At 47.2% G+C, this 24,951-nt stretch overlaps 1 protein-coding gene and 1 long non-coding RNA gene across 5 annotated transcripts; one reads left to right on the top strand and one right to left on the bottom strand.

Moving 5' to 3' along the window:
• Positions 1-422: 422 nt before the first annotated feature.
• On the top strand, positions 423-24,191 carry LOC104152482 (uncharacterized). Of its 4 annotated transcripts, none has more exons than XR_011139731.1 (3): positions 423-1,108; positions 9,733-9,967; positions 19,669-24,140. It is a non-coding gene; the product is annotated as an uncharacterized lncRNA (long non-coding RNA). The 4 variants fall into 4 exon arrangements; XR_011139732.1 differs by lacking the exon at positions 423-1,108 and adding an exon at positions 1,714-2,057; XR_011139733.1 differs by lacking the exons at positions 423-1,108; positions 9,733-9,967 and adding an exon at positions 15,811-16,058 and having other exon boundaries at positions 19,669-20,129; positions 20,994-24,140.
• CCR9 (C-C motif chemokine receptor 9) lies at positions 3,281-10,411 on the bottom strand. The gene is made up of 3 exons (XM_009687959.2): positions 10,315-10,411; positions 7,113-7,172; positions 3,281-6,119 (listed from the first exon to the last, which is right to left on the bottom strand). Exons 2-3 carry the CDS (start codon positions 7,128-7,130, stop codon positions 4,956-4,958), a joined length of 1,182 nt encoding a protein of 393 aa, XP_009686254.2. The 5' UTR covers positions 7,131-7,172; positions 10,315-10,411; the 3' UTR covers positions 3,281-4,955.
• Positions 24,192-24,951: the final 760 nt, after the last annotated feature.

The raw sequence follows: 24,951 nt of genomic DNA on the forward strand, positions 1-24,951 counted from the left end.
CCGAGAGGCTTGGAAGAGACAGGCAGCCATCAGGGCACTGGCACTAAGGCACCCGATCAGTTAAATCACGTGTAATTGTTCTGGAGTGTGCTTGGACACGATGGGTTTATGCACACCAAGCTCAGCTAGATGGATCTGGTTTCAGACCCAATACACCTAGGCTACCATGTTTACCGTGACTTTGCTGACGCTTGCAGCATCCATAGCAGTTCTCCCACACCTTTCCATAGCTTTTCTGCCGTTTGGAAGTGGTGCTTTTGCCCAGCACGCCCGCGTTTCAGCTCATCAGTTAAATGGGTTTGTCTGCAAAAAGTGCAAGTTTCTCAGTCAGCTGTCTTAACTTCCTCCTCCCACACCGCAAGCAGGTCAGGACGGTGCTACGTGACTGCGAGTCCCAGCTGCCTCCGCGTCCTGTGCAGCAGCAGGGCCGAGGGCAGCCGGGGCTGCTGCGGGGGTACTGCCCGCGCCGGCAGCGTTACTCCCTCGTTCCTGCCGGGCTGTCTGGCGTAGAGCGATTGAAGCGTCGAGAAGCCTGTCGATGCTCCTAGGTTAGTGCTAAGAAGTTCAGCAATAGGAGCCGCTGACTGACCTCTCACGCCGTGGCCTCTGCAGTCCCCTCGGGCCTCCCCCCTTCCCCACCAGCCCGCAGCTGGCAGAGACGGGCTGCGGCTAAACAGCCTTTAGCAGGAGCCAGGTTTCCTCGTGCTGTCACAGGGCTGCGAGCGGGGTGGAGAAATCTAGCATTGCTTTATTCAACTGGCCCGCACTCGGCTCCAGGGGTGCTACCAGGTCTCCAGGTGGAGGGAGCGCCGAGTAGCCGAGAGGAGCTCCAGGGAGCCCTACGCGTAGCTCTGGGGCTCAGCAAACTGCACCCGCGGTGGGAAACACAGCCGCCGTTTGTGACCTGTTAGATCTGAGGCCAAAGGGAGTCGGGCCTCAGTGCCGGCGTTTTGCACCTCCCTCCTCGCGCACCCGGAGCGAGTGGCGCCGGGGCCGGCGGGAGCACTGGGCGCTGGTGCTTGCCCGACGGCAAGAGCGAGTTTGCCGTGCCCTGCTGACCCGGCCCGGAAGAGAGGACGCCGCTCTTCCCCGGCTGCGTGGCAAGCCGGTAGGTGCTGAGAGCTTTCCTAAAGCCTTTGGGCAGAAGCAGGGACCCGCGGCTGCAGGCTGGGGACGCCCCAGGGCTGCGCCGGCGGGAAGGGGGAGGGCGACTTCGGGGGCATCCGGGCCAGATAGATACGTGGCAAAGCGCCCGGGCGGAGGGAGAGGGGAAACCCTCGCAAAGGAAAGCCCTTAGCGCAAGGGAAAGAAAGAGGTGCTACCCAACGGGGGCCAGGTGGACCTCCCCCCCCCAGCAGGTCTCGATTCAGAGAGGCTGAAGCAACCGCCCAGCCCGTTGGGCGCCGTGCCGTGGCTCGCCGCGGCAGGCCCGGCACCAGCCCCCAGGCTCGGGGTAAAGCACGTCGGTTGCCCCCGGCGCGGCTTTGCCTCGGCCGGCGCGGGCTGCCGAGCCCGCTGGGCGAGCGTGACTCAGAGCGGGACGCGCGTGACCCGCTCGCGACCCCTCCGCCCGAGCCTGCGAAAGTTCATCGCCGTTTCACAAGCCTCAACAGTTTCACTAACCAGCCAGGCATGAAAATTTCCCACCGCGTATCGCACAGCGAAGCAGCCTTTACCTTTATCTAAAAGGCGCTGAATTTCAAAGAGCGGGAAGAGGAAAAGCAGTATTGAAAGTCAGACATAGGGCTGGGGGTGCTCCAAAGTGCCTTTTTTTTTCTTTTTCCCCACTACATAAAGCTCAACCGTGAGGAGCAACCCTTCTCCCAGGGCCTCCTGCCCAGCCCGGGTCGCTCTTCCGGCGCGGATTTTTCTTTCTTTTACTTATCGACGGTCATTTTTGGTGTGACCGGTGTTAAACGCCCGCTCCCTGCTCGAGAGCACGGCGGGGGGGAGCCGGGGGCTGCGGGAAAGCTGCGCGGCGGCGCGGCGAAGAGGAGCTCGCCGCCGGGACCCGGACCTCCAGGCCGCCGGGGCTGACCGGCGGGTCACCGACTAAGGTTGGCACGCTTAATTCGGGGGGCTAGCAGCTAAGTACGCAGCTTGGAGGGGAATTAAGGCTTCTGTTTGGAAGAGAAATGGTAGGAGAGGGGTGATTTCCCAGTTCCTCGTCTCTGTCCCTTCCCCTCCAGGCAGGTAAGTTCAGAAGGGAATTTTTTAGAAGACTCTGCTCTACATATTTGAAGCTGTTAAAAACAACCTGAAACCCTAGATGACTGTAAAGGAGCGATGGGGTTCGCACTGGGCGGGGAGCAGAGTTTGGCATCCAGGCGGCAGGACTGCCAGGCCAGCTCCGCCGGCACGTTTTTCCTCCCCCAGAGGCAGCCTGGACCGTGGCAGGATCACAGCCCCATCTCCCTCGGTGGAGGTCTGGGGCAGGCCCAGGGTCCAGCCGCTTCCAGCCAGGGGGACGCGCCGGGGCTCAGCCGCCACAGGGAAGCACCTACCCAAGGGCTCCCCCCTCCTCCTGCACCCCCAGAAAGTGGCTCCCTCCCAAAACTGTGTCCTCCCCTCCTCGGCAGCCGAAACCCGCTCCGGTGCCTGGGAGGCCCTTTGGGTGGAAAACGAGATTTCCCCAACCCAGCCTTAGACGTAGTTGGTGGAAGAGCATGGAAAACCCTACTAGCAAAGTTTTCCTCTAGTCTTTTTGGTCCAAGGCCAGTTCTGTGTTTGCGTTTGCCAGGTGTCAGGGCCACGCTCTTATGCCCGCACACGAGGCAATCACATCATTGCACCGTCGCGTGCGCTTTCGGCCTTCGTAGCTGTGCTGGGGTGAGGGAGAAGGCTTTGCCGCAGTGCAGGCTGGCTACAGATACGGCCTCCAGTTGCAATCTCTTTCCTGACATTTAAATTCACCCTTCCAGTTCCTTTCAGTGACGGGCTCAGTGAAGGTTAAGAAACTTCCTGGGAACTGTAAAAATAAGAAAGGTCATTTGCTCTTTCCAAACATGGATAAAAACAGGTTATGTGTATGGCTGCTAGATCTAAAATGGGAAAGGAGAGGTTGGCAAGAAACAATCAATTCGTCCCCTCAGTACGTGTACTAGTGCCTTTATTTGTTGGGATTTCAACCTTCATTCAAACAGAGCTTGGCATAAGTCTCAAAAAAAAAACTTTATTGCACATATAGTAAAAAATACATGCAGCTTTTAGCATTTCCTTCCCTAAGGAAAATGTGAAAAGCAAAAATCTTAATAAATGTATATGAAACTATAGCCCCTTAAATACATCTTACATATACAGATTTAATGTATTAGCGAAAAAAAAGTGCTAAACCTAGTAGAAAGCTCATGTCTACCAATCTACTTTAATGATTAATATACAATGAAAATAATTTTTTCTCAAAGGAAATAATTACCAAATGCCAAACAAGATTAAATTGTTTTTTTAAATGGAAGCCTCCTTTATTATTAAAACTACCAGTGCAAGTCCCTGAGGTGTAGGGTCCGGTTCGGCAGCACAGGCAATACAGTTTCCTGAACACGGGAAGAGAGATGGGCAACGACCATGCAGTGCCATTGTGGCCTGGAGTCATTTGTGACGTTATGGCATGAATATTGGCCCGTCCAAAGACCTAGAGAAATTGCTGGGGGTTTTACAGCACTCCACTTCTAAGAAACTCCATCTTCACTAATCTGAAGAGGGAAGTCTCAATCAAAATTTAATTACTGCTAGGTCTGACATTTAATTATTCTGTCTTACTGGTCCCAGGCTAACCATACTTTCCAGCCTTAGCAAAATGACCAACTTAAAGTCAGCGTTCATTCGTTCACTGGTTTGGATTTTGTGTTTCGGTTTGCTAGGGCTGCTCACCATAGTACAACAAATCTCCTTGGGACAGAAAATTCAAAGCATCTGATCCCCTTGAATTTTTATTGTGAGGTGTGATTAGCTAATACAGAGACCACACAAAATTCCAGTTCCAAAATACATGCTGCGGCATATAAATTGTACCTGGTTTCACGTTACATCAAACAGCTAAAGTTGGACAAAAATCAACCTAGTTCTACAACAACCACTTTATGACCAGCAAAGATCAGCTTTCCTTTGCAACAAGAACTCTCTCTTCAGCAGAACAAGACTGTGCCTGCACACACATAGAGAATATCATTTGCATATCAGAGACTGAATAAAATATTGCAAGAGCTAAAGGCTCTTCTTGCTTACGTTGGAGGACATCTGGAGCCAGTCTGGTGCATTGAGGGGCTATTTTGAATGTTAAATGATGCAGCTGAGCACTGGTCTGAGGTGATTATGGAGTTGATCGCGACTCTGACTAGACTCAAATGCAGACTTTTTTAGAAGAGACCCAGTGAAAGGACCTCAGCATTCTTCATAAGGAAGCAATGTAGGAACGGGCTTTTGAGTTCAACCACCTCTGGACAAGACCCTGATTGAAACAGCAAATTAAGGCAAAACTCTTTCCTGCCATTTATTATGGATGGGACTGATGGTTCATCCTGCCTGATGTGTGGCTGTTGCCATGGTAGCCGGGCTCATCGTTTCCATGAGAGGCTTGTTATTTCAGGTTGTGGTTCAAGCCACAGATGGGTTGGGTATTTACAGCTGTCACAAAGATAGCTTTTATCCTCTTATCAGTTCTGCTTACAATTAGTATCTCTCCGTTTTGTTGCTTCGCGTTCACGGTTTCACTTCCCTTCAGCTAAGAATCCAGGGCTTGGTCCTGCAAGGCACCAACGGGGCGTGCGGGGAGCCCCGAACGCCCTCCGCTCCCGCTGGCGCCGGTGGAAGGCCCATGTGCGCTGCCCCTTGCAAAACCAAGCCCTGAGACAGGGTGGCGAGTCTCTCCTCTGAGAAAGTCTTCGGGGTATATGTATGGTGTCCAAAGAGCTGGTCTGGGTACTGCTCAAGTGGGGAGCAGGGGGTACTAACCTAACTTACATGAGGGCTTGGCAGGAGGGGGGCACGACGGAGAAGTTCAAGTGGGTGCTCAGGGTCAGAGAGCTTCTTACCCGTCGTCTCCCCAGCATCGCAAAGGACCAGTGTGAGCTCTGCTCCTGGCTGTCGTATGCAGAGGAGCATTGCTCTTGGCCCCTGCTCAAGCAGCAGACAAAGCTGTGCATAATCCTACAGAGCGCTTTCCTGAACCGCTCCCCAGCAAAGACGTAGAGGAAAGGGTTGAGGCAGCTATGCAGGAAGGCAAGGCTCTGGGTGACCTGCAGCCCGATGTCCATCCGGTCGGCAGCCTGACAACTGTACGTGACGCTGGTGTACGTGTTGATGGTTTTGACCAGCAAAACACTGTTGTATGGGAACTGAGAGAGGAGGAAAGTGGTGATAATGGTGGTGATGATCTTCAGTGATTTCTGCTTTTGGGATCTTTTGGCTTGAAGGAGGGTGTTGATGATAAGGGTGTAACAAATAACCATGACAAGGAGCGGGAGGAAGAATCCTATTGTGATTTTCAAAGCCAGGACAGTAACTCTGAAGGTCCTGTTGATGGTTGGTGGGTATGTCATTTTACAAGCTGTTATGTCACCAACTCGCTTACTTTCACTGTACACAATTTCTGGGATGCACAGGCTCACAGATGTCAGCCAGACGGCCAAGCACATGAGCTTGCTGCGCAGGAGCCTTTGTTGCTTAGAATTTTTAGCTTTTTTTGCCTGGACAACAGTGATGTACCTGTCAAAACTGATGCACGTTAGAAACAAGGTGCAGCCATAGAAGTTGATCTTATACATGCTGTTGACAATTTTGCACATGAAACTCTTAAAGACCCAGCCATCAGAGGCAGCTTTGGCCCAGAAAGGGAGGGTGAAAAGCAGGAGCAGATCAGCAATGGCCAAGTGTAGCAGGTACCGATCTGCAATGCTCTTCCTGAAGCGGTATTTGCAATAGACAAGCACGACTAAGGCGTTTCCCACCGTGCCCACAGAGAAGACAAGCCAGAAAAATACTGGCAGGAAAGCTCTAGCAAACTGCCTGACCTGCCTATTGTCACACGTGAAGTCTGTGCCGTTGAAAACGTTTCCAGCCAGAGACATCACAGTGCTGTCATTCTTATAATAATCCAAGCTGGTCCTGTCATGGTGGGTGACCTGTAATGGTGCATCAGACAAATTTGTGTTGAAGAAGTGGTTCAGTAAAGCCTAAATGTGACCCTCTCCATCAGAAGTAATTTAAGATCCCCAATACATCCTATTTTAGCTAGAAAGGCACAAAGGCTCCTGGTAAAGTGTAGTGCATGTCAGACTGCTTGAAATGTGCCTGCACCCAACATCTAAACATCTAAAACTTGCTCCAAAGAGGTCGAAATACAGCTTGGTCTTTCTCCAGTAACAACAGCAAACAAATAGAGAGTCATCGCCTGCTGATACAAACTGGTCTGCTTCACGGCCGTCAGCAGAGTTGGGCCCATGCAGCAGGCCCGTGGAGGTCGCAGAGGTGTTACGCCACCTCCGCTTGCAAACTCACGGTGCGGCCTTGTGGCCTGGGGCCTGCCGGCAAGGGAGCGACGCAGGCTGCGAGGGCGTCAGCAGGAGCCTTTCCACCAGCACCATGGGCTGCTGGAGCAGACACTTGGTGGGGAGCGAACTTTCTACCGAGCTGCTACAAAACTCGGCCTTAGAAACAGCCACATGCTGTTTTCACCTCCGACTAAAAATGTTTGAGTTTGGCTTCCGGGGTGGAGTCCGATGCTCTAGTGCACTGACTGTGACTGCTATTACTGACGCTCATTATTCATCTGCTGCTTTGGGTTTGTTAAGTAACAAACTCTTTACAAAAGAGCTGCTCACCACCTCCAGCCCACTTCAAGCATGAAAATAGCAGGTGGTGATAGCCTTACCTGTGTCAGACCATTTGCAAGGCTGCTGGCTTGGCAGCTCGATTATGTGTTTTCCGTAACAAAACACATAATCCCATCCATCATCTCATAATCTTGGAACGAGGTGGGGAAAAGGCTTTGTATTACTACTACAGCAGAACTGCATTGTCGGCTCAGGAGAGCTAGAAAACTGATGAGGGCCAAAAGGGGGGAAAGAAAAAGTAAGATTACACAACAATACAAGCGCAGAGAAGTGTATACTCACTAGGCTTGTAACTGCCATCTTTAGCCAGTCTGCGCTCAGTCTTGAAGAAGGCACGGTAACCTAGAAAGGGAAGATGGAGGGAAAACGAGTGATTTGAAACAGCTCTGAAATAGAACTGTGACTTCTTTTTTTTTAATGTGAAACCTGAGGAGGACTCACAGCAAGCTTTCTGAACTGAACCTTTGTGTCAGCTCCCATGCCCAGACCTGTCCCTTGGAAAAGAGCCTGGCAGGCTGAAGAACGAACCAAACTAACGCGTGCCGCTGGTCTGAGTTACTTAGATGTTTCCATTTTGCTAATAGGCTGGCAGAAAATATCCTTAATGTATTAAAGTTAACATCTAATGACATGATCTTCAGCAGCTTCTCTATGCGGTGCTAATTAAGTCCTTTGACTTTGGCTAGAGTCACTGCAATTTCATTTTTAATAAGATGTAGAGTCCCCAGTGCACACATTAAAAAAGAAAGTCATTTGAAAGCACCAAAATTTTCAAAAGATTCACGAGAATAAATAAAATATATCTCTCAAATTGTCTAGCAGCTAACAAGGAAAAGTACCTGTCTTCAGTAGGAATTTGCAGTTTTAAAATAGTTGCATCCTCCACAGTGGCTGATTTTCTCATCTGCTCTGTTCTGCCTGCAATACCTCTTTGCTATTTTGCATTTAACCGCCACGTCCATCACTGCTGGTCGGCATAGCAGGTCATTAGGCTGCAGTAAACAAGAAAATCTGGGTTTTCTTTTTTACTGCTGCGTATGACTTTGAATTCAAGCCAGTCTGCCACCATAAGAGGTAGATGAGCCTGCTGGACATGTTGTTAAGTTATACACTCATGCGTATTTAACAAGCTGCGCACCAGTTTGCCCGTGCCAATGGCTGAGATTCAAGCCCAAAGAGAAACAAGATGTCGGCCCCCATCACTGCTCTCAGGGAGCTTCTCCAGCGCTTTCCCCAGCCCCTGGCAGCGAAATGCCTGGATTCGGGCAATTAGCACAGGACTTTCCCATTTCATTTGCACCTGCATCTTTGAAATCAGGTCAAATAACCCAGAGGTCGCCGTGCAAAGCTGAACCTCTCACCACAGCGGCAGTTGCACTATGAACTTCTTCCAAGGGGAAATGGCCAACGTTCATGTTCTGGTTTCCCTTCAGTTTCTCACGTGCACTGACTAAAAACACCTTCCGCCAGTGTTATTCGGGGTACGAGTTAATCCAGCGTTCAGTTCACCTCCACCTCCTACGTTATTGTTAACCTGTTAGCAAGTTCACCAGTCCTGGAAGCAGCTACTTTTAGGGATAGCGAGCGTGTTTGTAGATGTGTGTTTGTGCGTTCGGTACCCTCTGGCCTGAATTGCCTTGTATCTCTGTGCTTGCTGTGGGTGCCGAAGTGAATGTTTGCAGCAAACGTGTGCAGTGTTTTGGAATCCAGCAAAAAATGTTAAAGTAATTGTTTTCAAACATTCAGAAATGATTTTATTCCAAAAGCACAACTTTGGGGGGGGGAGGGGGAGGGGGCGCTAATCCTTCCACTGTTTATCTTCAGGAAGCAACTTTAATGAATATGAATTATTTAGGAGTAAGGTTTGCAACACGAGTCCTTTGCAATAAAAAAAAAAAAATCAGTCTAAGCACAAACTATTTGCTTAAAACTAAACAAATAAAAATAGTCATAAGTATGTGCGCTATTAATTTTTAAACTTTCTATCAAGATACAAAACTATATGCAGAATTATGTCGGTCTCTGGAGTTTCAAGTACAGATATAAACGCAGTACTCTGCTTTTAGCATGACATCTGTACACTGTGCATAGTAGTTGAATTTGTAATATGCAAAATTCAAAACATAGTTTCATTTGTCTTCTTTTGAAACAAACGACCAAGGAAAGTAAACAGCCAAACTCTACTAATGCTACAGCGCGGCTCGGCAAAAATACGTAAGCAGACTGAAAGAAATTGTATAAATCAGATGCACCACAAGTAAATCCTAAAACGTAGAAATTAAGGGCAATCACAGCCACGAAAACAGCGTATGCAAAGGATGTTTGAGAGTTTGTGGAAACCGGTGGAAAAGGCCCCTCTGTCAAGCCGCCGGTCGAGGTGACGAAGCCTGGGGCAGCGATGCCCCTGGGAGGAGTTTCCTCGCCCCCGGGGCCCCGCGGCTCCCGAAGGGGGCGACCGAGCCCCCCGGACCGGGCACTGCGGCAGCGTCTGCCCCGACCGCTTCGTAACACCCGCTCTAAGCCACATCACAGCAAATCCAAATGCTGCCGAAAACGCGAGCGAGGTGTGTGCCGCTGCGAAGCACAGCGTCACAAAATCCTGCTCAGTTCAGGGGGTGCCGCACGCGAACCACAAAGGCATCGGCGCTTTGGGGTTTTGCTTGACTGTTGTCTCTGCAGTTGTTACCGGTTACATTAACAATCACCCTAATTTGATTTTAGATGGGGTGGTCTTTCATTTCAGATGTTCTAGCGAGGATTTGATTTTTTCCTGCTGGGACCTTGACAGCGCACTAGAAGTTGACAGGCAACAGACTGTCCTTCGAGACACGGAGGGACAGTTAGTTAACCAGAATAAATCTGATCTCTTTTTGCTTCTCTTTTGGGAATGACGTGGTTTAAGGAATCAGTGATGAGCTAAGGGCATGAGACTCGTCCTTCTCAGCTGCGAGGCAATACCAAACCCGACAAGCTCCAGCTGCTGTAATTCGTTTGGTTCAAAAATTCCTCAGCGAGCCAAAGTCTCCCTTGGGAACCGTAACTGTCACAATTACCCTGCGACAGGCAGCGCCTCAGCTCCGGCACAGCAAGGCAAAAACCATCCCCTGAGACTGAGACCTATCACCTACAACTGAGTGGTGAGTGCAGCCAGCGGCACGCGGTTATCTCAGTACTGGTTCGTCTCCAGCATCTCTTTCCAAAATGTTATTGCAAAAGCTCGCTGAAAGGTGCGGAGCCAGTGGTTTTGGGTCACTGTGAGAGCTTTGCACGCCTCCGCAGCACTTAGGTTATTTTCTTTTACTCTTCAGACCCACCTTAAATTGCACTAGAAAAAATTCAGGCTAGTGGCATGAGTTTAATGATGGATGAGCTATTTTTGCAAAAAAGGCAATGTGCAAGCTGGATTTCTTTCCCCTGAAGCTGTGTATGGAAAACAAATAGGGACAGGCTTTAGGTTTTGCAGAAGAGGGAAGCAGGCACTCACCGGGGACCGTGGCTCCAGGGAAGTCAGTCCAGGTGTCACTGCCGTGGCTGCACCGCTGCACAGGGCGCTGTTCTTTGCACCGCTGGTTAAGGTTTGGGTTTTTTGTAGGCTGCGGTGGGTGTGGGCTCCCAAGACCCTGGCCTAACTAAACCTCTGACAGCCTGTTTTCTCTGTGGTTTGCATGGTTTAGGTGTCTCAAACACAGATGGCAAAGTTATCTTTTTAGTTTCTTTCTTTTTTTTTCCTAGTAAGCTATTTCGAGAATGAAGGGGAGACCTCTCCGATTCGAATTTTTCTGCTCACGTGCATGGGCTAGCACAGGGCAAATCAGAGGCTGCTCCCAGTGTGGCCGCGTCCCACTGAAACACGCTTCCACTGGGGAAAAAAATCACAGAACAAAAAGGGGGTCTCTCTGGGAGCTGGCAGCATCGGCGGGGGAGGCTGAGAAGGGAGCGAGGAGCTGGCACCCTGGCCCTGCTGCCTCCGAGCTGGCCCACAGGCGTAGCCCCGCGGCTGCTGAACACAGGGATTTAATGCAGCCTGGCGGTGGTACTCACCCACCAACGCTGCAGCTCCAGTGCACGTGCCTGGAGTTAGAGGGGCGGCTGCGTGCGTACAGGATCGGGCGCAGGATGCGCTCCGTCCCTCCGCCACCAGTTGCAGCATCATGAGCACCTGCAGGTCAGTGGAGCTACTGGGGTCTACAGGCTGCTGCGGGCCTCAGCCCGGTGTTGGCTATGAGCCCCGGGGCAGCGCTGAAGGCCCATAGCAGGGTCAGAAAATGCACGGCCAAATCCTTACTGCACCGCAGCTTCCCTACACGAACAGGCCTTGGGATTGCAGTGTGGCTGTGCGATGCCCCAAAACACTAGGCGCCCTGCAAGCAAAAGCAAAGCAGAGTGGTGGGATTAACACCACCGTTGTGGTATTAACAGCGGTTCTGCCGTGGATGTACAACCGTCAAAAAAAAAACAGCGGGTCCTTCCCCGTGGCAGCCAACTCCACCAAGTCCTTGCTCCAGCAGAGTTACTGCCTCTGGAGGCTTAAATCTGGCTGCCCAGAGTCAGGCTACAGCTTCTCAGGAGTTTAAGCAAAATCAAAGTATGGCACCTTCAAGGCAAAGGGCCAGACTATTCCTGCCTTCCTGCCACAGAAACTGAGGGGGAAAAAAGGGCAGGACTGAAGCTAATAACTGTAAGTCGTTGCTGGTGGTATGTCTCATGTAACAACCAACTAGAAGAGTGCAGCAGGAAAACTCTTGAAGAGGAAAGCAATGAGAATTTATAATACATATATTAACTTGCACCTCATAGTCTTCTTCCTGGCAGGCTGACATGGAAATTGCAATGATTTAAATTCCCTTCTCTATAGGAAGTCAAAACACCATGTTTTTTGTGTAACTGCCATTCAGCTGTGACTGGCGCTGGTCCGACTCAAACGTCAACATTATTTCAAAATCACAGTTCAGGTTCAGTTCTGATTATCAAGAAAATAATGGTTCAGACCAGGTTTTGTGTTGGGTTTGGCTGTCTTTGGCACAACGCTTCAACACTGGTAGCACGGTATTGTGGCTTCAGGACTCAATGCAGCTGAGGGAAAGGAGTCAAGAATTATCTCATGCCACTTCCACATTCAACTGCAAAATCTGCTCTAAGATTTCTGCAATAACCAGTTGTCATTCTGAAACTCTTCCTGAAACACGTGCAGATTTGTATGAGGTGTCTTTGCCTTGCATGTGGTCTCTTAGGAAATGGAATATCTTTTTCTCTTATCTCTAGAACTGCCGCCAGAGTTTTTACACCCGATACGCTCCTGCTCTCTAGTTCTTTTGTTTCATTTCCTAGAAGAAAGGCACCAAGGGTAGGAAACATGCTATTATTTTCTACCCGTGCTTTAGTTTCTTTCGGTGGTGTTGCAGGGATTTGCCAGCCTTCTGTGAAGCAGAGCTGGTGGTGGAGAGGTGGGTACGTACTTCTAGAAGAGGCTGAGGCCACGTCGCCGTAAGCCTGTCCCCGCTGCTCGTTCACTCCTGCCCACCGCAGCTAGCACGGGTTGGAGCCAGTGTGTGGGCCCCGGCGTGAGAGCTGGGCACAACTGTCCGTGCAGGCAGATCTTTTCACTACAGCAAATATTCCCCAACTATTGGGAGAACCCCCAAGTATCCTCCGCCTCTGACAGGTGCCACCAACCCCTGAACTTTTTTCACTAATTCATTCTCCACATATTTTGTTTGAACCCTGCTGGCCCTGACCTCTCCAGTCTGCTTTTGATGCCCTCTGCAGAAATAATTTATGTATCTCCTGGGAGTTGTTCCAGAGTAAAGGAACATCCTCAAGTAGAGGTGGGTGACATGCTCTCCAAGGCACCTCCTTGTGACTTGGCCAGCCCTCCCGCACGCTCCCCTGCTGTACAGGAGCCCTTCGCAGAAGCTGGTCTGGCCGCGAGCACTGCGTGGTAAGACAGAGCTCCCTGGGGAAGTGAGGAGCCTGGCCCCGAGCAAATCTCCCTCCTGCTCCTCACGGAAGAACACGCTCTCAGCTCTGCAAGTGTCTCTCCATGGCTCCATGAGCACCTCAATGCAGTCACCTAACTAGAGCAGGAGAGAGGAAAAGCTGGCCATGAGACCTTCCATCTCACCACAGTGCTTTCACACACAAAATTTAGCCCCACATCTCTCACTCCCATGAATAACTACATTAAATCACTAAATATAAGAGATAGCAACATTTTTATAGCAGGTGCCTCTCTGAACACGGTGGCACCCACCACCATGGGCTGTGCTCCAAAATGCTGAGAGCACCCTCTTCAGTGAGGAGCAGGAGGGAGATTTGCTCAGGGTCAGGCTCCTCACTTCCCCCGTGAGCTGTCTTGCCAGAAAAATCCAGGTATTCCTAAATCTATCTTGCATTGTTATTATCAGATATTTTCCCTTTTTAAATGTTTTATTTTCTCTGTTCATCCCATCTTTGAGTGGCAGCAGTGACTTCCAAAAGGGCTCTACCAGTGTTACAATTGTAATTGATTTCAAAGCAAAGGGGAAAGCTTACACTACTCTCTGCAGCTCCTACAGGAGTCAAGGGCAAATTTCATTTTGCTTTGGCTTACAGAGTCGGAAGCCTCCTTATTAACTGCTCAGGGACACAACCTCAGCTCCCTCAGGTCTGTAGAAACGCACTGTAATAAGGCAGGAGGTCATGCTGGAGGAGCTGACTCCAGCTAGGCAAAGCAGTTTCTGCTTTTACACTACACGCTTTGCAGAGTAACCCTGACCATTTCAACCACATCCAGACTCAGCTCTGGGATTAACTGGTTCCTCCAGGCTTTTGACAAAGCGCTACAAAAATCAGCCATCTGCACAGAGTGAGTAAAGCAAAGGGCGATGCTTAAACCTTGGTGCGTTTGCAAGGCAGTGCAGAGCTGACCTTCACAGGAAGAATGTCACCCATGGGAATCCCCCCAGTTTCTCCCCCTCTCTGGAGATGGAGTGATGGAGTCCTTATCCCCGGGTACACAGGCTAGGGGAGGTACAGCAGACACTGCATCAGCTCCTCCTTCCCATTTTGAAGGCACCAAGTGAACCCAGTGGAGTCAACAGCACATTTACTGTTTTTTTAGGGCTTTTTTTTTTTTCCCTCAGCGAAAGCCTGGAGTGCTGCCAGTCCATGCACCAGCGGCCTCAGAGAAGCACCTTTCAACCTCCTTACCCCAGACACAAATGTATTCTATAAAGATGAAGAACTTTCCCTGCAGGTGCAATGATAGGTTACTTAATTTATCTGATTCCTCTTCCCAGGGGCATGTTGGAAAATTACTTTGAAACAACAGGAGATGTGAACTGGAGAGGGGTGGGGGTGTTCCCCTCTGGCCTCCAGTTACTTTTCTTGAACTTCACCATTTATTTTGTTGCCCTGGTTGGAACCTTTTGGACTGTCGGAAAATCAATCTGTTTGGCCTGCGGACTCTCTGTGCTCAGGGTTTCTGAAGACGCTGGTGCTTCAGTTCTCCCTGTCCTCCTGCTGTGCCCCAGCATCAGCAACCCCTCGCAGAGGGAAGGCCTCCCCAGGCTGGGGACTCACAGTGGAGACAGCGTTCAGAAAGTGTCTCTGCGAGGAAGAGACCTAGGAAGGGGGTTTCCACAAGTGAGGATTTGCCGTGGTGTAAGACAGACTCTGTTTGTATGGCCATAGCAATCTGCTGCCAAGTGCATCTGACCCCAGCAGCTGGCAGATCAAGCCCTTCAAAGGGGCTTGAGGAGGGCTGCGTGTTTCACGAGGATAGCTGCAGTTCCCAGCTGAAACCCAGGGCTCCTATTAAAGGAAAGCATTGCTGTAAAAGCACACATGTAGCCTCTGGGCTCAGGCACGCTACTGTGGGCTAGCAAATGACTGCCTGTCAGCTGATTCGTGGTAATGATCCCTAATTCGAGTTTGCTTGGCCCTTAGTGTAAAGCAAGGTAATTCAGAGTTGGGAGAACTAAATTAACCGTGGCAGTGTAAAGGCATGCCCATGGACAAATCCTCTGATACAAAATATCTTGATATCCTGTGATATCTTGTTTATGAATCGGGGCCCTGGGGTTCTGAATTTAAATGACCTTAATTAGATTTTGCTTAATTCTCCTTAGAAGCAAAGTAGTAGATATAATTTAGCCTACCTGGCTTGCATAGTCTGTTCCATTTTCCAAAGGGTCCCCAGGCAGGTGAAAGCTCTAGAGTAGAACATAGGTGGCTGTTAATCCTGTTAATTACTTTTCTGCCATGTGCCATGTATGAGGGGAGTGTCCTTGATAACAATGGCGTTCTTGCCCACACCAGTGGGAACAGAAGCAGGATTACAGTGCAAACATTACAAATCTTCTTGACGAATTACTGCCTGCTAAATTATTCCCTGTTTGCATCCATGCTTAATGCTGTCCATGGTTAATTAATTTCAAACCAAAACTAAGACTACAGTGTGGTCAGTTCTTGGGATTCTATCACACATCGTGCAATAATTTATGATTTCCCTCTAGCTCACATAATTATGAAATTGAGTCTCTCTTTTCCTCGCAAATATATTTCTTTCATGCTAAGAGAACTAAAAAGTGTAAAACTTACACTTTTAACACAAGTGGGAAAACAAAAGAAACTATCATTTCTTATGCCTTTTTTAATATCAAGACATTTAATCTAACGCACAACTTAGAGATGATTTTTTGAACTCCTCATTTAGTCCATGTACTAATGGCAGAGATGTACTTGCTTTGACGTGCTAATCAGGTGCTACAAATATTTTGCCGAAATAGAATAAAATCTCCAGTTACACCCTCTTCTGCGGCTGACCTAGAAGTTTCATTTTTTACAGTGCTTGCACTGTGTTTGCACTAAACCTGACCTAAAATATACCCCCATCTGGAAAAAATACTTATTTTCCCCTTTACAAGTAAAAGACAACATTAATCTGCATCTCTCTGAGCAGGCTGTTTTTGCAGATTTAACAATGCCTTATTTGGTCGGCTTTGGAGAGGATGCAACTGCGATTGGTTTGCCATCCTCTGTGAGGAAGATATTTGCAATCTGTGAGATCAATGTCCTATTGTATGCAACCAAGTTACGTCATCTAGGAACAGCAGACATCTGCTGTATGGATCAAAATACATGAGCCAAGTCGTAGAAGTGTAGGACTGGAAAGAGGCAAAAAAATCATCTTGGCTATTCTCTTATTCCCCCAAAGTGAGGCAAGACAAAGTACCTGGACTACTCCTGGTGAGTGTTCTTCTATCTTGCTCTCCATTTAATAGGATCTTATATCTGAAAGAGAGAAAAGCATCTTTTCTCTTTTCTTTTCTGAAAGAGAAAAGATGACTATGTAATATCATTCCCATCCTAGATATTCCCAAACGCTTGGGAGTTCCCAAAAGCATGATTCTGTAGAGCTTTTCAGCATTTCTTATTTCCCCCAATAGTGCAACTTCAGTCAGATTACTTGCTTAAGTAGACTATGCATGTGTTGGCACAGTCCATGGAATCTAACGCTAGGATTTATTTTTCTCACCAAAATCCATAATTAATCCAAATGATTGATTGATTAATCCAAAGAAAAGAAAGAGATCTAATGAATAATGAGTCGTACTAGGAGTCTGGAGACCTGGATTCTGTGCTGTCCATTGCCTCTTTTATTTTCTGTTTGATCTTAGGAAAGCCTCTTCATTTTTATGTGCCTCAGTTGCCCCTGCCCCTGTAACGCAAGAAGTCTACCTCTGCATCTGAGCACTGCACCTGGTTCATAGCGCACACTCTGAGCCTTGAAAACAGCAGTGACTTTCTTTGTGAGTGTTTCCTGGGATGTCCTTACCATGCAAACAAAAGGGCAGTGTTATTCCCACTTTTCAGCTGGCGTACAGAGTAATGAAAATGATCAAAAAACGTTTGTGAGATCGGACATAAATTTTGAGATGTTTAAGACGTGCTCGGTTCTTTTTTAAGGGTACATCCTGTTTTTGTAGCTCTCCTTCCCCCCACCCCCTCCGCAATTGGGTTGGGAAGCACACTCAGTGTTCTATAAATCTGGTTCCAGATATCACAGGCTGAGTCTGTAGAAAACAAGATATGTGCAACCAGAAACCACTTAGAAACACACTAGTTTGTCTCTCTCCCTAATTCTCACAGCAGTTTGCTATGATAGACGTGAGGCTAGACTCTCCTACGGACAGCCGGAGCTGCCCTGCAGTTTCTCTCTCTGCCCTGCAGTTTCTCTCTCTGCCCTGCAGTTTCTCTCTCTGCAAGCCAGCATTTATTTCCAATTTTTACTACAGATGAGGCAAATATCCTCCTGTCAGGGCCACCTCAAGGCTTCTCAGCAGCCTAGGTGAAGCTGACTATTTTCTAACCAAGACTGAGGAGGAAACGACAATAGCAGCAGGCAATCTTAGCCCCCTAGTACTTTCCGCTCCTTACCGGCACTGAGAAAATGTGCTAAGCCAAGGCTGCTCTGTGAGGAGGAGAGAGAGGAAAGGATGGGAAGGACAGGCTGTTTTCAGCTGCTCACTGTTCAGCCAGTGACCTGCAGGGCCTCCCTCTACTTGCTCCCCCAGGACACCCTCTGCTTTCTCTGACACAACAACCTTGACACAACTTGACACAAGTCAGCCTTGGCACCTTCACCTGCCGGCTTCACGCACTGCCCACCTCAGTCCCTCGTATGCACTGAGTAAAACAAGAGTCTTGTGGGAGGAAGAAATAGGTTATTTCATCCAGCTTTGTTCTGAGCTCAACTAGCACCTTTTTAAATAGAGCAAGTTGAGGATTCAGTGTGGAATGCCATCTCAAAGTGTTACTTACTGAAATGTCCAAAAGAAACACTTTGACTAATTCAGAGCTGTATTTTCACTGAAAAAAGTCAGTCAAGAAATGTACCCTGACTGACACTTTCCCTGGGGAAAGTTTTGGTTTACTCTGAGCTTTACTCTGAGCACTGTCATAGTATGCAAATATGCAAGAAGAAGAAGAAGAAGAAATGTCCTCCCTCTATAGTATATCAGATCTGGCTAGTGTCACTGTTGAAACCTAGTTTGTATGGTTGTTTAGTAGGTAATGATCCAGATCTGGTCATATCTTTCAAAGTAAGGCTGTAGAGAGGCGATAATTTTACTAACAGCTGTGCCATCTCCAGCTGTTGCTCGCTATTCCTCTCGCCTTGCCGTGGTTTTACTTCTGGAAGAGGTTCCAGGAGCAGTCCCTGTTTTCAGGCCAAGACAGCCAGTTTAGATTAAGCTGCCATTGCAGGTAATGTGAGCTAGCTGACTCTTCCTGAAGCTAAGGATCACTTTTACCCTCCTTTATCACTCTTATCATCCTTACACCATTAGGGCTGTATGGAGATAATCCCTGGGCTGTGACTGTCAACAGACAGGTCTACTATCATCCCCAACCTCCAATGCTGTTACCAGAAAACAATATTTGCCTATGACCTAAAAATCTCTACCTTCTTTATTTTTGCTTTTTAACACGAAAATGTGGGACTCCTCGGCTGAGAACTAAGTTCAAGAAGCCATCTGATGACTCACTTCAGTTGTTACCACTTTTCCTAACGCTTAGTCAGAATTGTACTCCTCTGCCTCTGCCTGTGCTTTTGACCCCTGAAGAAGTGTTTCCTAGGAGCTCGGACCACTATTATGTCAACGAGTAATCAGATAAACTTTAATTGAAAAAATAAGTCAGGTCTCAGAGAAGTTCAGCGTACAGAGACACAGAAGAGCACACGTGTTCAGAGACAGCTTTGGAGGTGCAGGTGGTGCCCTGGGTGAAGAGGTAGGTGCAGTCCTCTTTAGGTGTTATGAAGCATCATAAAACCATTCCTCTTAGTGGGACCCCTGCCAAACCTCATGGAAGATGTGGTGGCAAACAAAATAGTTTGACTGGAGGCTTGTGATAGGATCCCCAAGGAAAGACCCAGCCCTGACTCACTGATCTGCACCTCACAGCAGTTTTATGAAGGGATGCCTTTCAATCAGTACAATACTGAGGTGGATGGGGAATGCCCCATGCAACATTTAATGGGAGCTATCTCCAGGAGAGAAAGCGTTCGGCCTGTAAGAGAGCACACCTAGCAGGAAAGCAGGCACTGCAGCTGCTAATACGCCACTTCATAGGATGCTGTGGGTCACAGTGTGTCTGTGCCTTCATGCAGTCAGGAGTACGAATAACCAGAATTATGAGGTGGTTTCTTGTTCACACTCGCAGCCAGTTAAGAACTAACATCAGGGAGGGAGGGACATCAAAACACAGATTTGGGGGTGGGGGGAGGTTTTCTGCCCTATCCCTTAGAGCAGTTACTTTCACTAGGACAGAGTACAGGCCTTTGGTTTTCCTCAGTGATAAACCATATCATTTAGCCTTTGTGTAAGACTTAGGGAAGGTGTCGCAGGTGGGGGGTACCTGAAGGGGCTTTATCCTAAATTTATTGGCCCTGTCACACTGTGAATGATGAGCTACTCATTTTCTGAAGGGCCTCGTCTTAACACATTAATGCTCAGACTGTGATCCAGACTGGCAAAGAGCTCATAGGCTCCTCTAGGAAAAGTCATCCTCTAGATTAGAAAACATGTCAAAATACAGGACCAAAAGCCTTTTGAATCCCAGAGAGGGGAAAAAAGGAATCACCAGAAAATGCTGTTAAAGTAGCTAGTATTATGAATGCAAAGAACAGCATATTTACTTCAGGTAGCTGAAACCCCTGGTCGGATCAGCCCAAGCTTCCCCACCCTTGGCTGCTTGCTCCCACTTCCATGCCACAGTTGCCCTCTTATTTCTTTTTCAGAGAAGCTGACACTATAATCCAGATCACCGAAATAACCCATTATTTTTCTCTTTGTAGTGTTGCTTTTATGAGAGGTCATCACCTTCTCCTCTAGCCACAGAAAGAAGTAATTGAGGTGCTTGGGAACTCCCAGATAAAAGGACTGAGCAGTATCAAGAGCAAAGTTTGATCTGTGGCTGCAAATGGCTGTAAGGGCCAGCTCATTCTGCAATTCATCACAGGTTCTTCTGTATCCTCCACCCGCTACAATAAGCCACACTGCGGTTACAAGATACAAAGCTTGTGAAACTCCCTGTGTTACAGGAGGGAGAGGAAAGAGGTGGAAGGAAGAGCCCCATTAACAGACGAAGTGCTGCTTGTTCTGTTCACACCATCCTGCAGATCCCCAGTGTATAAAATCGACATTTTGCTTCACAACGCAGAAATCTTCCCAAAAGCTTCTCTCTTGGCCCAAGGAAACAGGCCTTTGCTTCTTAGGGTCCCCAGGAATTTGCAGGACAAGCAGTATGGCTTCCCAGGTACATCTATATGTGTATCTACTTGTGCCCATAAACATTCTTTAGTGTGCAAAAATTAGTCCGCAAACTGTAAAGGCAAACCAAAGAGCCAAGTGAGACTGGACTGAGAAGTGAGCTCTCCTTAGGCTGTATCTGCAGGCTTGTTGCCATTCTTTTTTAACATATCTAAATCAGGCTAAAATGGTATAGGAGGATTGTTTCCATCTATGAGTGGAATCAAATTTGGCATCCTATGCCATCCTACCAAACTCACTGTAGCGTCATGGGAACAATCTCGCCCTGTACGCCACAGATGGCTGTGAAGAAGTTTCCAGTGGAAAGCCAGGGAGAAAATGAGCAACGTTTTCACAGTACTAGAAATAAGTGGTACTATTTTGACTTCACCCTCTTAGCAAGCAGTACTTTCACAAAAGGCAAAGCTATTTTGAGCTCTGAAATAGAAAGAGAAATCTACTAAAGAAAACCTGTTGCTTCCCAGCCACAGCGGGTTTTTTTCCCCTCGTAAGGAATTATGTGACCACAGAACTATACAGAAAGACTAAAGCCTGAATACGACTTGCAGCGGTGTTGGCCTAAATGGAACACGGCTGATTCAGGCTAGGAAAAGCTCAGCGGATTGCCTCTGCCTGGTTTACAATAATAAATCGTGTCTTCTGGTAGCTTTTCATCATTTGCATTGGCTGTGCTTGCAGCTGAATCAAATATGGAGACAAATGCTTTTGAAAGAAGGTACTGTGGGTATTGTTAGGCAAGTGATTAATCGGGGTGAGGGTTGCAGTTTTTTTTCTTTTTTCAGCTTGTATTGTTCTGCTAAAACCGTTTACTGGCTTTTAAAATGGAAACTTAAGGTGATGTGTCTTACAGGTCCCAGGACATTAGTGTGGGGTGTGGACCCTAGCGAGTGATCTGTGCTGTGCAGCTAGCTACCTCCATCCAGCCCTACTCCAGGAAGCCTCTGCGCATGCTGACATTGGACAGAGCCAACCTCTGGCAGGCAGAGAGTGTGTTTCTGCCACCTGCACGGGAAATTGAGGGTGGTCAGGAACGGCTCAGTTCAGGCTAAATCTCCTAGCAGTAGCTGACTGACACAGACACAAGCTGTTGAAGATGACGTGACCTGGGGCAGCGCAGATCTGGTCTGAGCGGGTTGTATACTTCCAGTGCAGAGACAGGCAGGCACCATAAAACCTCCTGCTCCAACCACTTTTTTGCCAGACCCCTCTGCCAGCTGGCTTTCTAGTGTCTGTCTGTAGCAGAAGACCTGGTACAACCCTTCCCCATTTCCCCCATCTGCAGGCTAAAGAAGGCATATACCTATCCTACTACTATCAGGTAAAACGCAACTCCCAGGAGACTCTTAAGAAGACTAAACCCTGCAGCTAAGTATTTTTACAGCATCAATAGGCTATTGTAGCTGTAAATGATATTCCCACAGTTCATAGAAACATTCTGCCTTGCTCTGAATGTTTCTAAGCTTCTCATCTCAATAGCATTTTATAGCAATGAGGTCAGTGGGCAATTTTATGTAAGAAAGCTTTTCCACTTATCAGCTTTAGATCTGCTGCCTCTAATTACATATAGTATCCCCATAGTTCTATATTGTGAATGCTTGATTCATTTTTCTCTACCTTTTGTTATTTAATGTGCCCCTAATATGTTTCATTTTTAATTCACTTATTTCTTTACCAAGTGCTCTTTTTAAGTCTCCCTTCATATGGAAGCAGTACCAAGGTTATGTTCGTTTTTATTGCCCAGGTATGTATTTCTAGCGTAATTTATTTGAGATGGGCTGACTAAATCTGGATTAGATAGACTACACAAGGATACACTAATGTTCTGCATAGCAGAATTAAGGTAGTCTCCCTGATGTTCTCTATTTTCTTTCAAATAGTATATATAGTATTTTTTAGCAACTGCTCTACTCTGTTTCATTGAACCCGTAAGAATGTCTACAGCTTTTTCTGGAAAAATTAAAGCTGCTGTAGAATTACGTATTTTACGTTCTTTCTTCTGCTCTTGGCTGTCCAGCAATCCTCTCTGAGTTCTGTCTCACGTTAGGTTGCCCAACCACCGAGTTTTGCTCGTTTTTTCTAAAATTCTAAAAACGTTCCTTTATAACAATGAGTAATGGAAGTAATTTCATATTATGTAGAAAGCTTGTCCCTTTACTTTTTACTCATTCTTCCTAGGCACTAATGAAAGTTTTGATGTGTCAGAAATCTTCACTGTCTTCGATATTGCAATTGAGAACCCAAAACTTACACAAAAGCAGTTCAAGGCTAATATTAGAAGAATTATCCTACAAGCAAATAGAATGTCATAGGCATCTAAGCGAGGAACAGACTTACAGTGATGAACTGATATCATATAAATATATTATTGGTTGTATGGGTCAGGCTTTGTCCACTGCCAGGAACAGCACTAGTGAAAGCGCATGTAGCCCGGTGTAAACCATCCACATCCTCACTATATGCAACACAGGTTGCCCTTTGGCACGTCTATCCGTACATCCTAAAGGTGTGGCCGCAAGGTCCTCTGCCCTAAACTCAACCAATATGTAGTAGGCGCATGCTGTGACACTGCTATGCAATCCTATAACAGCATGGCTATGTCCCGACTGGGGCATAATCCACCTTCAAGGTGCAGCCTGCCCGACTGCTAGCTAGCTTGCTCTTTTCCTTCCACGTCAGGCTGTGGACACACGGCATATCACTCTGCCTTCTGCTCTCCCTCCATTAGCTCCTCACCATCTGACCAAGAGCCTGGACGCATCTTCCCAGACAGAGCCTGCAGGCTTGGGGCAGAACAGAGAAACAGATCATGAGAACAAGAGAACGATTTAATTATGGTGTGGATTTTCATAGCCAACTGCAAGCCAATTTAAAAGCTGGAAAATAAAAAGTGGAAAACAACAAAAACGAAGAAAATGTATAGAAGCTGAGAAAGGGAGTTTTAAATTGGGTTTATTTAAAAGGTCATCTGTACAAAAGCTTCTTTAATCAGCACACCTATGCCTTCTGTCATGCTGAGACACAGGGCTCAGGCAGTTGCTTTCGTTGCACTCTCTGGGGGCAGCTATATTCCTTTGCTGCTGGCAAGGCACCTGATGCTGCAATAAGCTTGCCACTTCAGCCCAGAACTACGGCGTTATCGATAGGAATTCCTTTGCAGCACAGAAAGGAAGCCAAAATTCCTGATTACATCAAAATTGTAAAATATATAGGCAGAAATCTCCATAGTAGCACTTTGCTACTGATGAGCCATAAGATGCTGTGCGTGTACAAAGTGCTTTTGATCCAAGAATCTCAAAGCATTCTTGTGAATTCAGTAAGCTTCCACACACCACCTCTGCTGAGTGTCTGACCAGAATCATGCCTATTTTACAGGGAAAAAACTAAGGCAGAGCAATTTGTTCAAGGTGACGCAGCAGACAATTAACGGATATGAGTATATGAATAAAGATTCCTCACTTTTTAGTTCGGAATAGGTGTGTCAACAGCACGTGGGAAAGGAAACTCTCTGGCACTTTATGTAGTCTTGGGCAGGTATTTATTCCGAAAGTATCTTAATTGCTTGATCATAAAATTAAAACAGATTAAAAGTACAATCACATCAGTGGACCAGAGAATTCATGATTATAATGTATTTTGAAGATAAAACTATTGCAATAACCGCAAAGGCACTCAGATGAATCTAGCAAATTTTACATGTAACTAACAAGTGTTGGTCATGGGCATACGATAAACAATTAGGCTAGAATATGTAATATCTAGTATGTACCATGTTTACCAAAAAACCTGTAAAACTTGTATATTTTACTGCTTTGGTGAAAAGACATTGAAAAAGATATTGTCTAACAGATTATCACTCGCAAATAAAGCCCATTAAAGTTGCTTTTAGAGCCCTAATATAAATATGATCCTACTTCTGTTTTTTAAAATATGTTTCAAACGGTATTAACTCTTCACACTTCAGTCCACATGCACATGTTGTGGCTGGGAAAATACTGTATTTGCTTTACCATTGTATTTTAAATCTGGTTTTAAAGATAAATATCATCGTGATTTCTGTTTGCCGCTTTGGTTTTGTGTGTTTGCTTTATGGAACACAATCTAAACTAAACTTAGGAGTGTCCAGGTTTCAGTTTTATTAAGCACTAACCAAAATGCATGTCCAATGCTATAGCACTATAACACTATAAAACACTATGCGCAAAGATCTTTAGCAGTTTCAGGTTCCTTCAAATACGTGCTATTAATCTATGGCTGTCTGAGCCAAGAATGCACTGTGGCATCTACCAGCGGCTATTCCAACAGGAGCTCATTCTTCACTCTGTTACACGAGTGAAATCAGAATATTGTGCTAGAAAATTGGAAGCATTAGGCTTCAACAGGATTACTTCAGTAACGTGAACGTCAGATCGAATGTTTGTGTGTCATGCCGTAGCGCTGAACGCAATAATTGCGGTGCAGAACAGAGCTCTTAAACCAAACTGGTTTACCGATTATCAAGGTCACAAATGCTCACCTGCTTACCTTTTTTATTATAATTTTAAGAGGCCCCCATTCATTTTACTCACTTCCATCCAACTGCCAGCATTTTTGTCCCCAGTATGCTCTACATGCTTGCACAAAGGGTTGCTGTGGCCTTCAGCACAGCAGAGGCTATTGATACTAGGCAGATATGAAATCGAGAGGATGGAGGATAGGTAGAGGCGGTGGCAAAACGGTACATGGCCAAATGTACCAGCTACAGACAGGAGAGAAACCTGGTGACGGGTCCATCTTCTTGCTAACAACAGCCTCCCCTTGCCGTTTCCCGC

This window comes from Struthio camelus, chromosome 2 (genome assembly GCF_040807025.1).
Source record: "Struthio camelus isolate bStrCam1 chromosome 2, bStrCam1.hap1, whole genome shotgun sequence".
Classification (NCBI taxonomy): domain Eukaryota; kingdom Metazoa; phylum Chordata; class Aves; order Struthioniformes; family Struthionidae; genus Struthio; species Struthio camelus.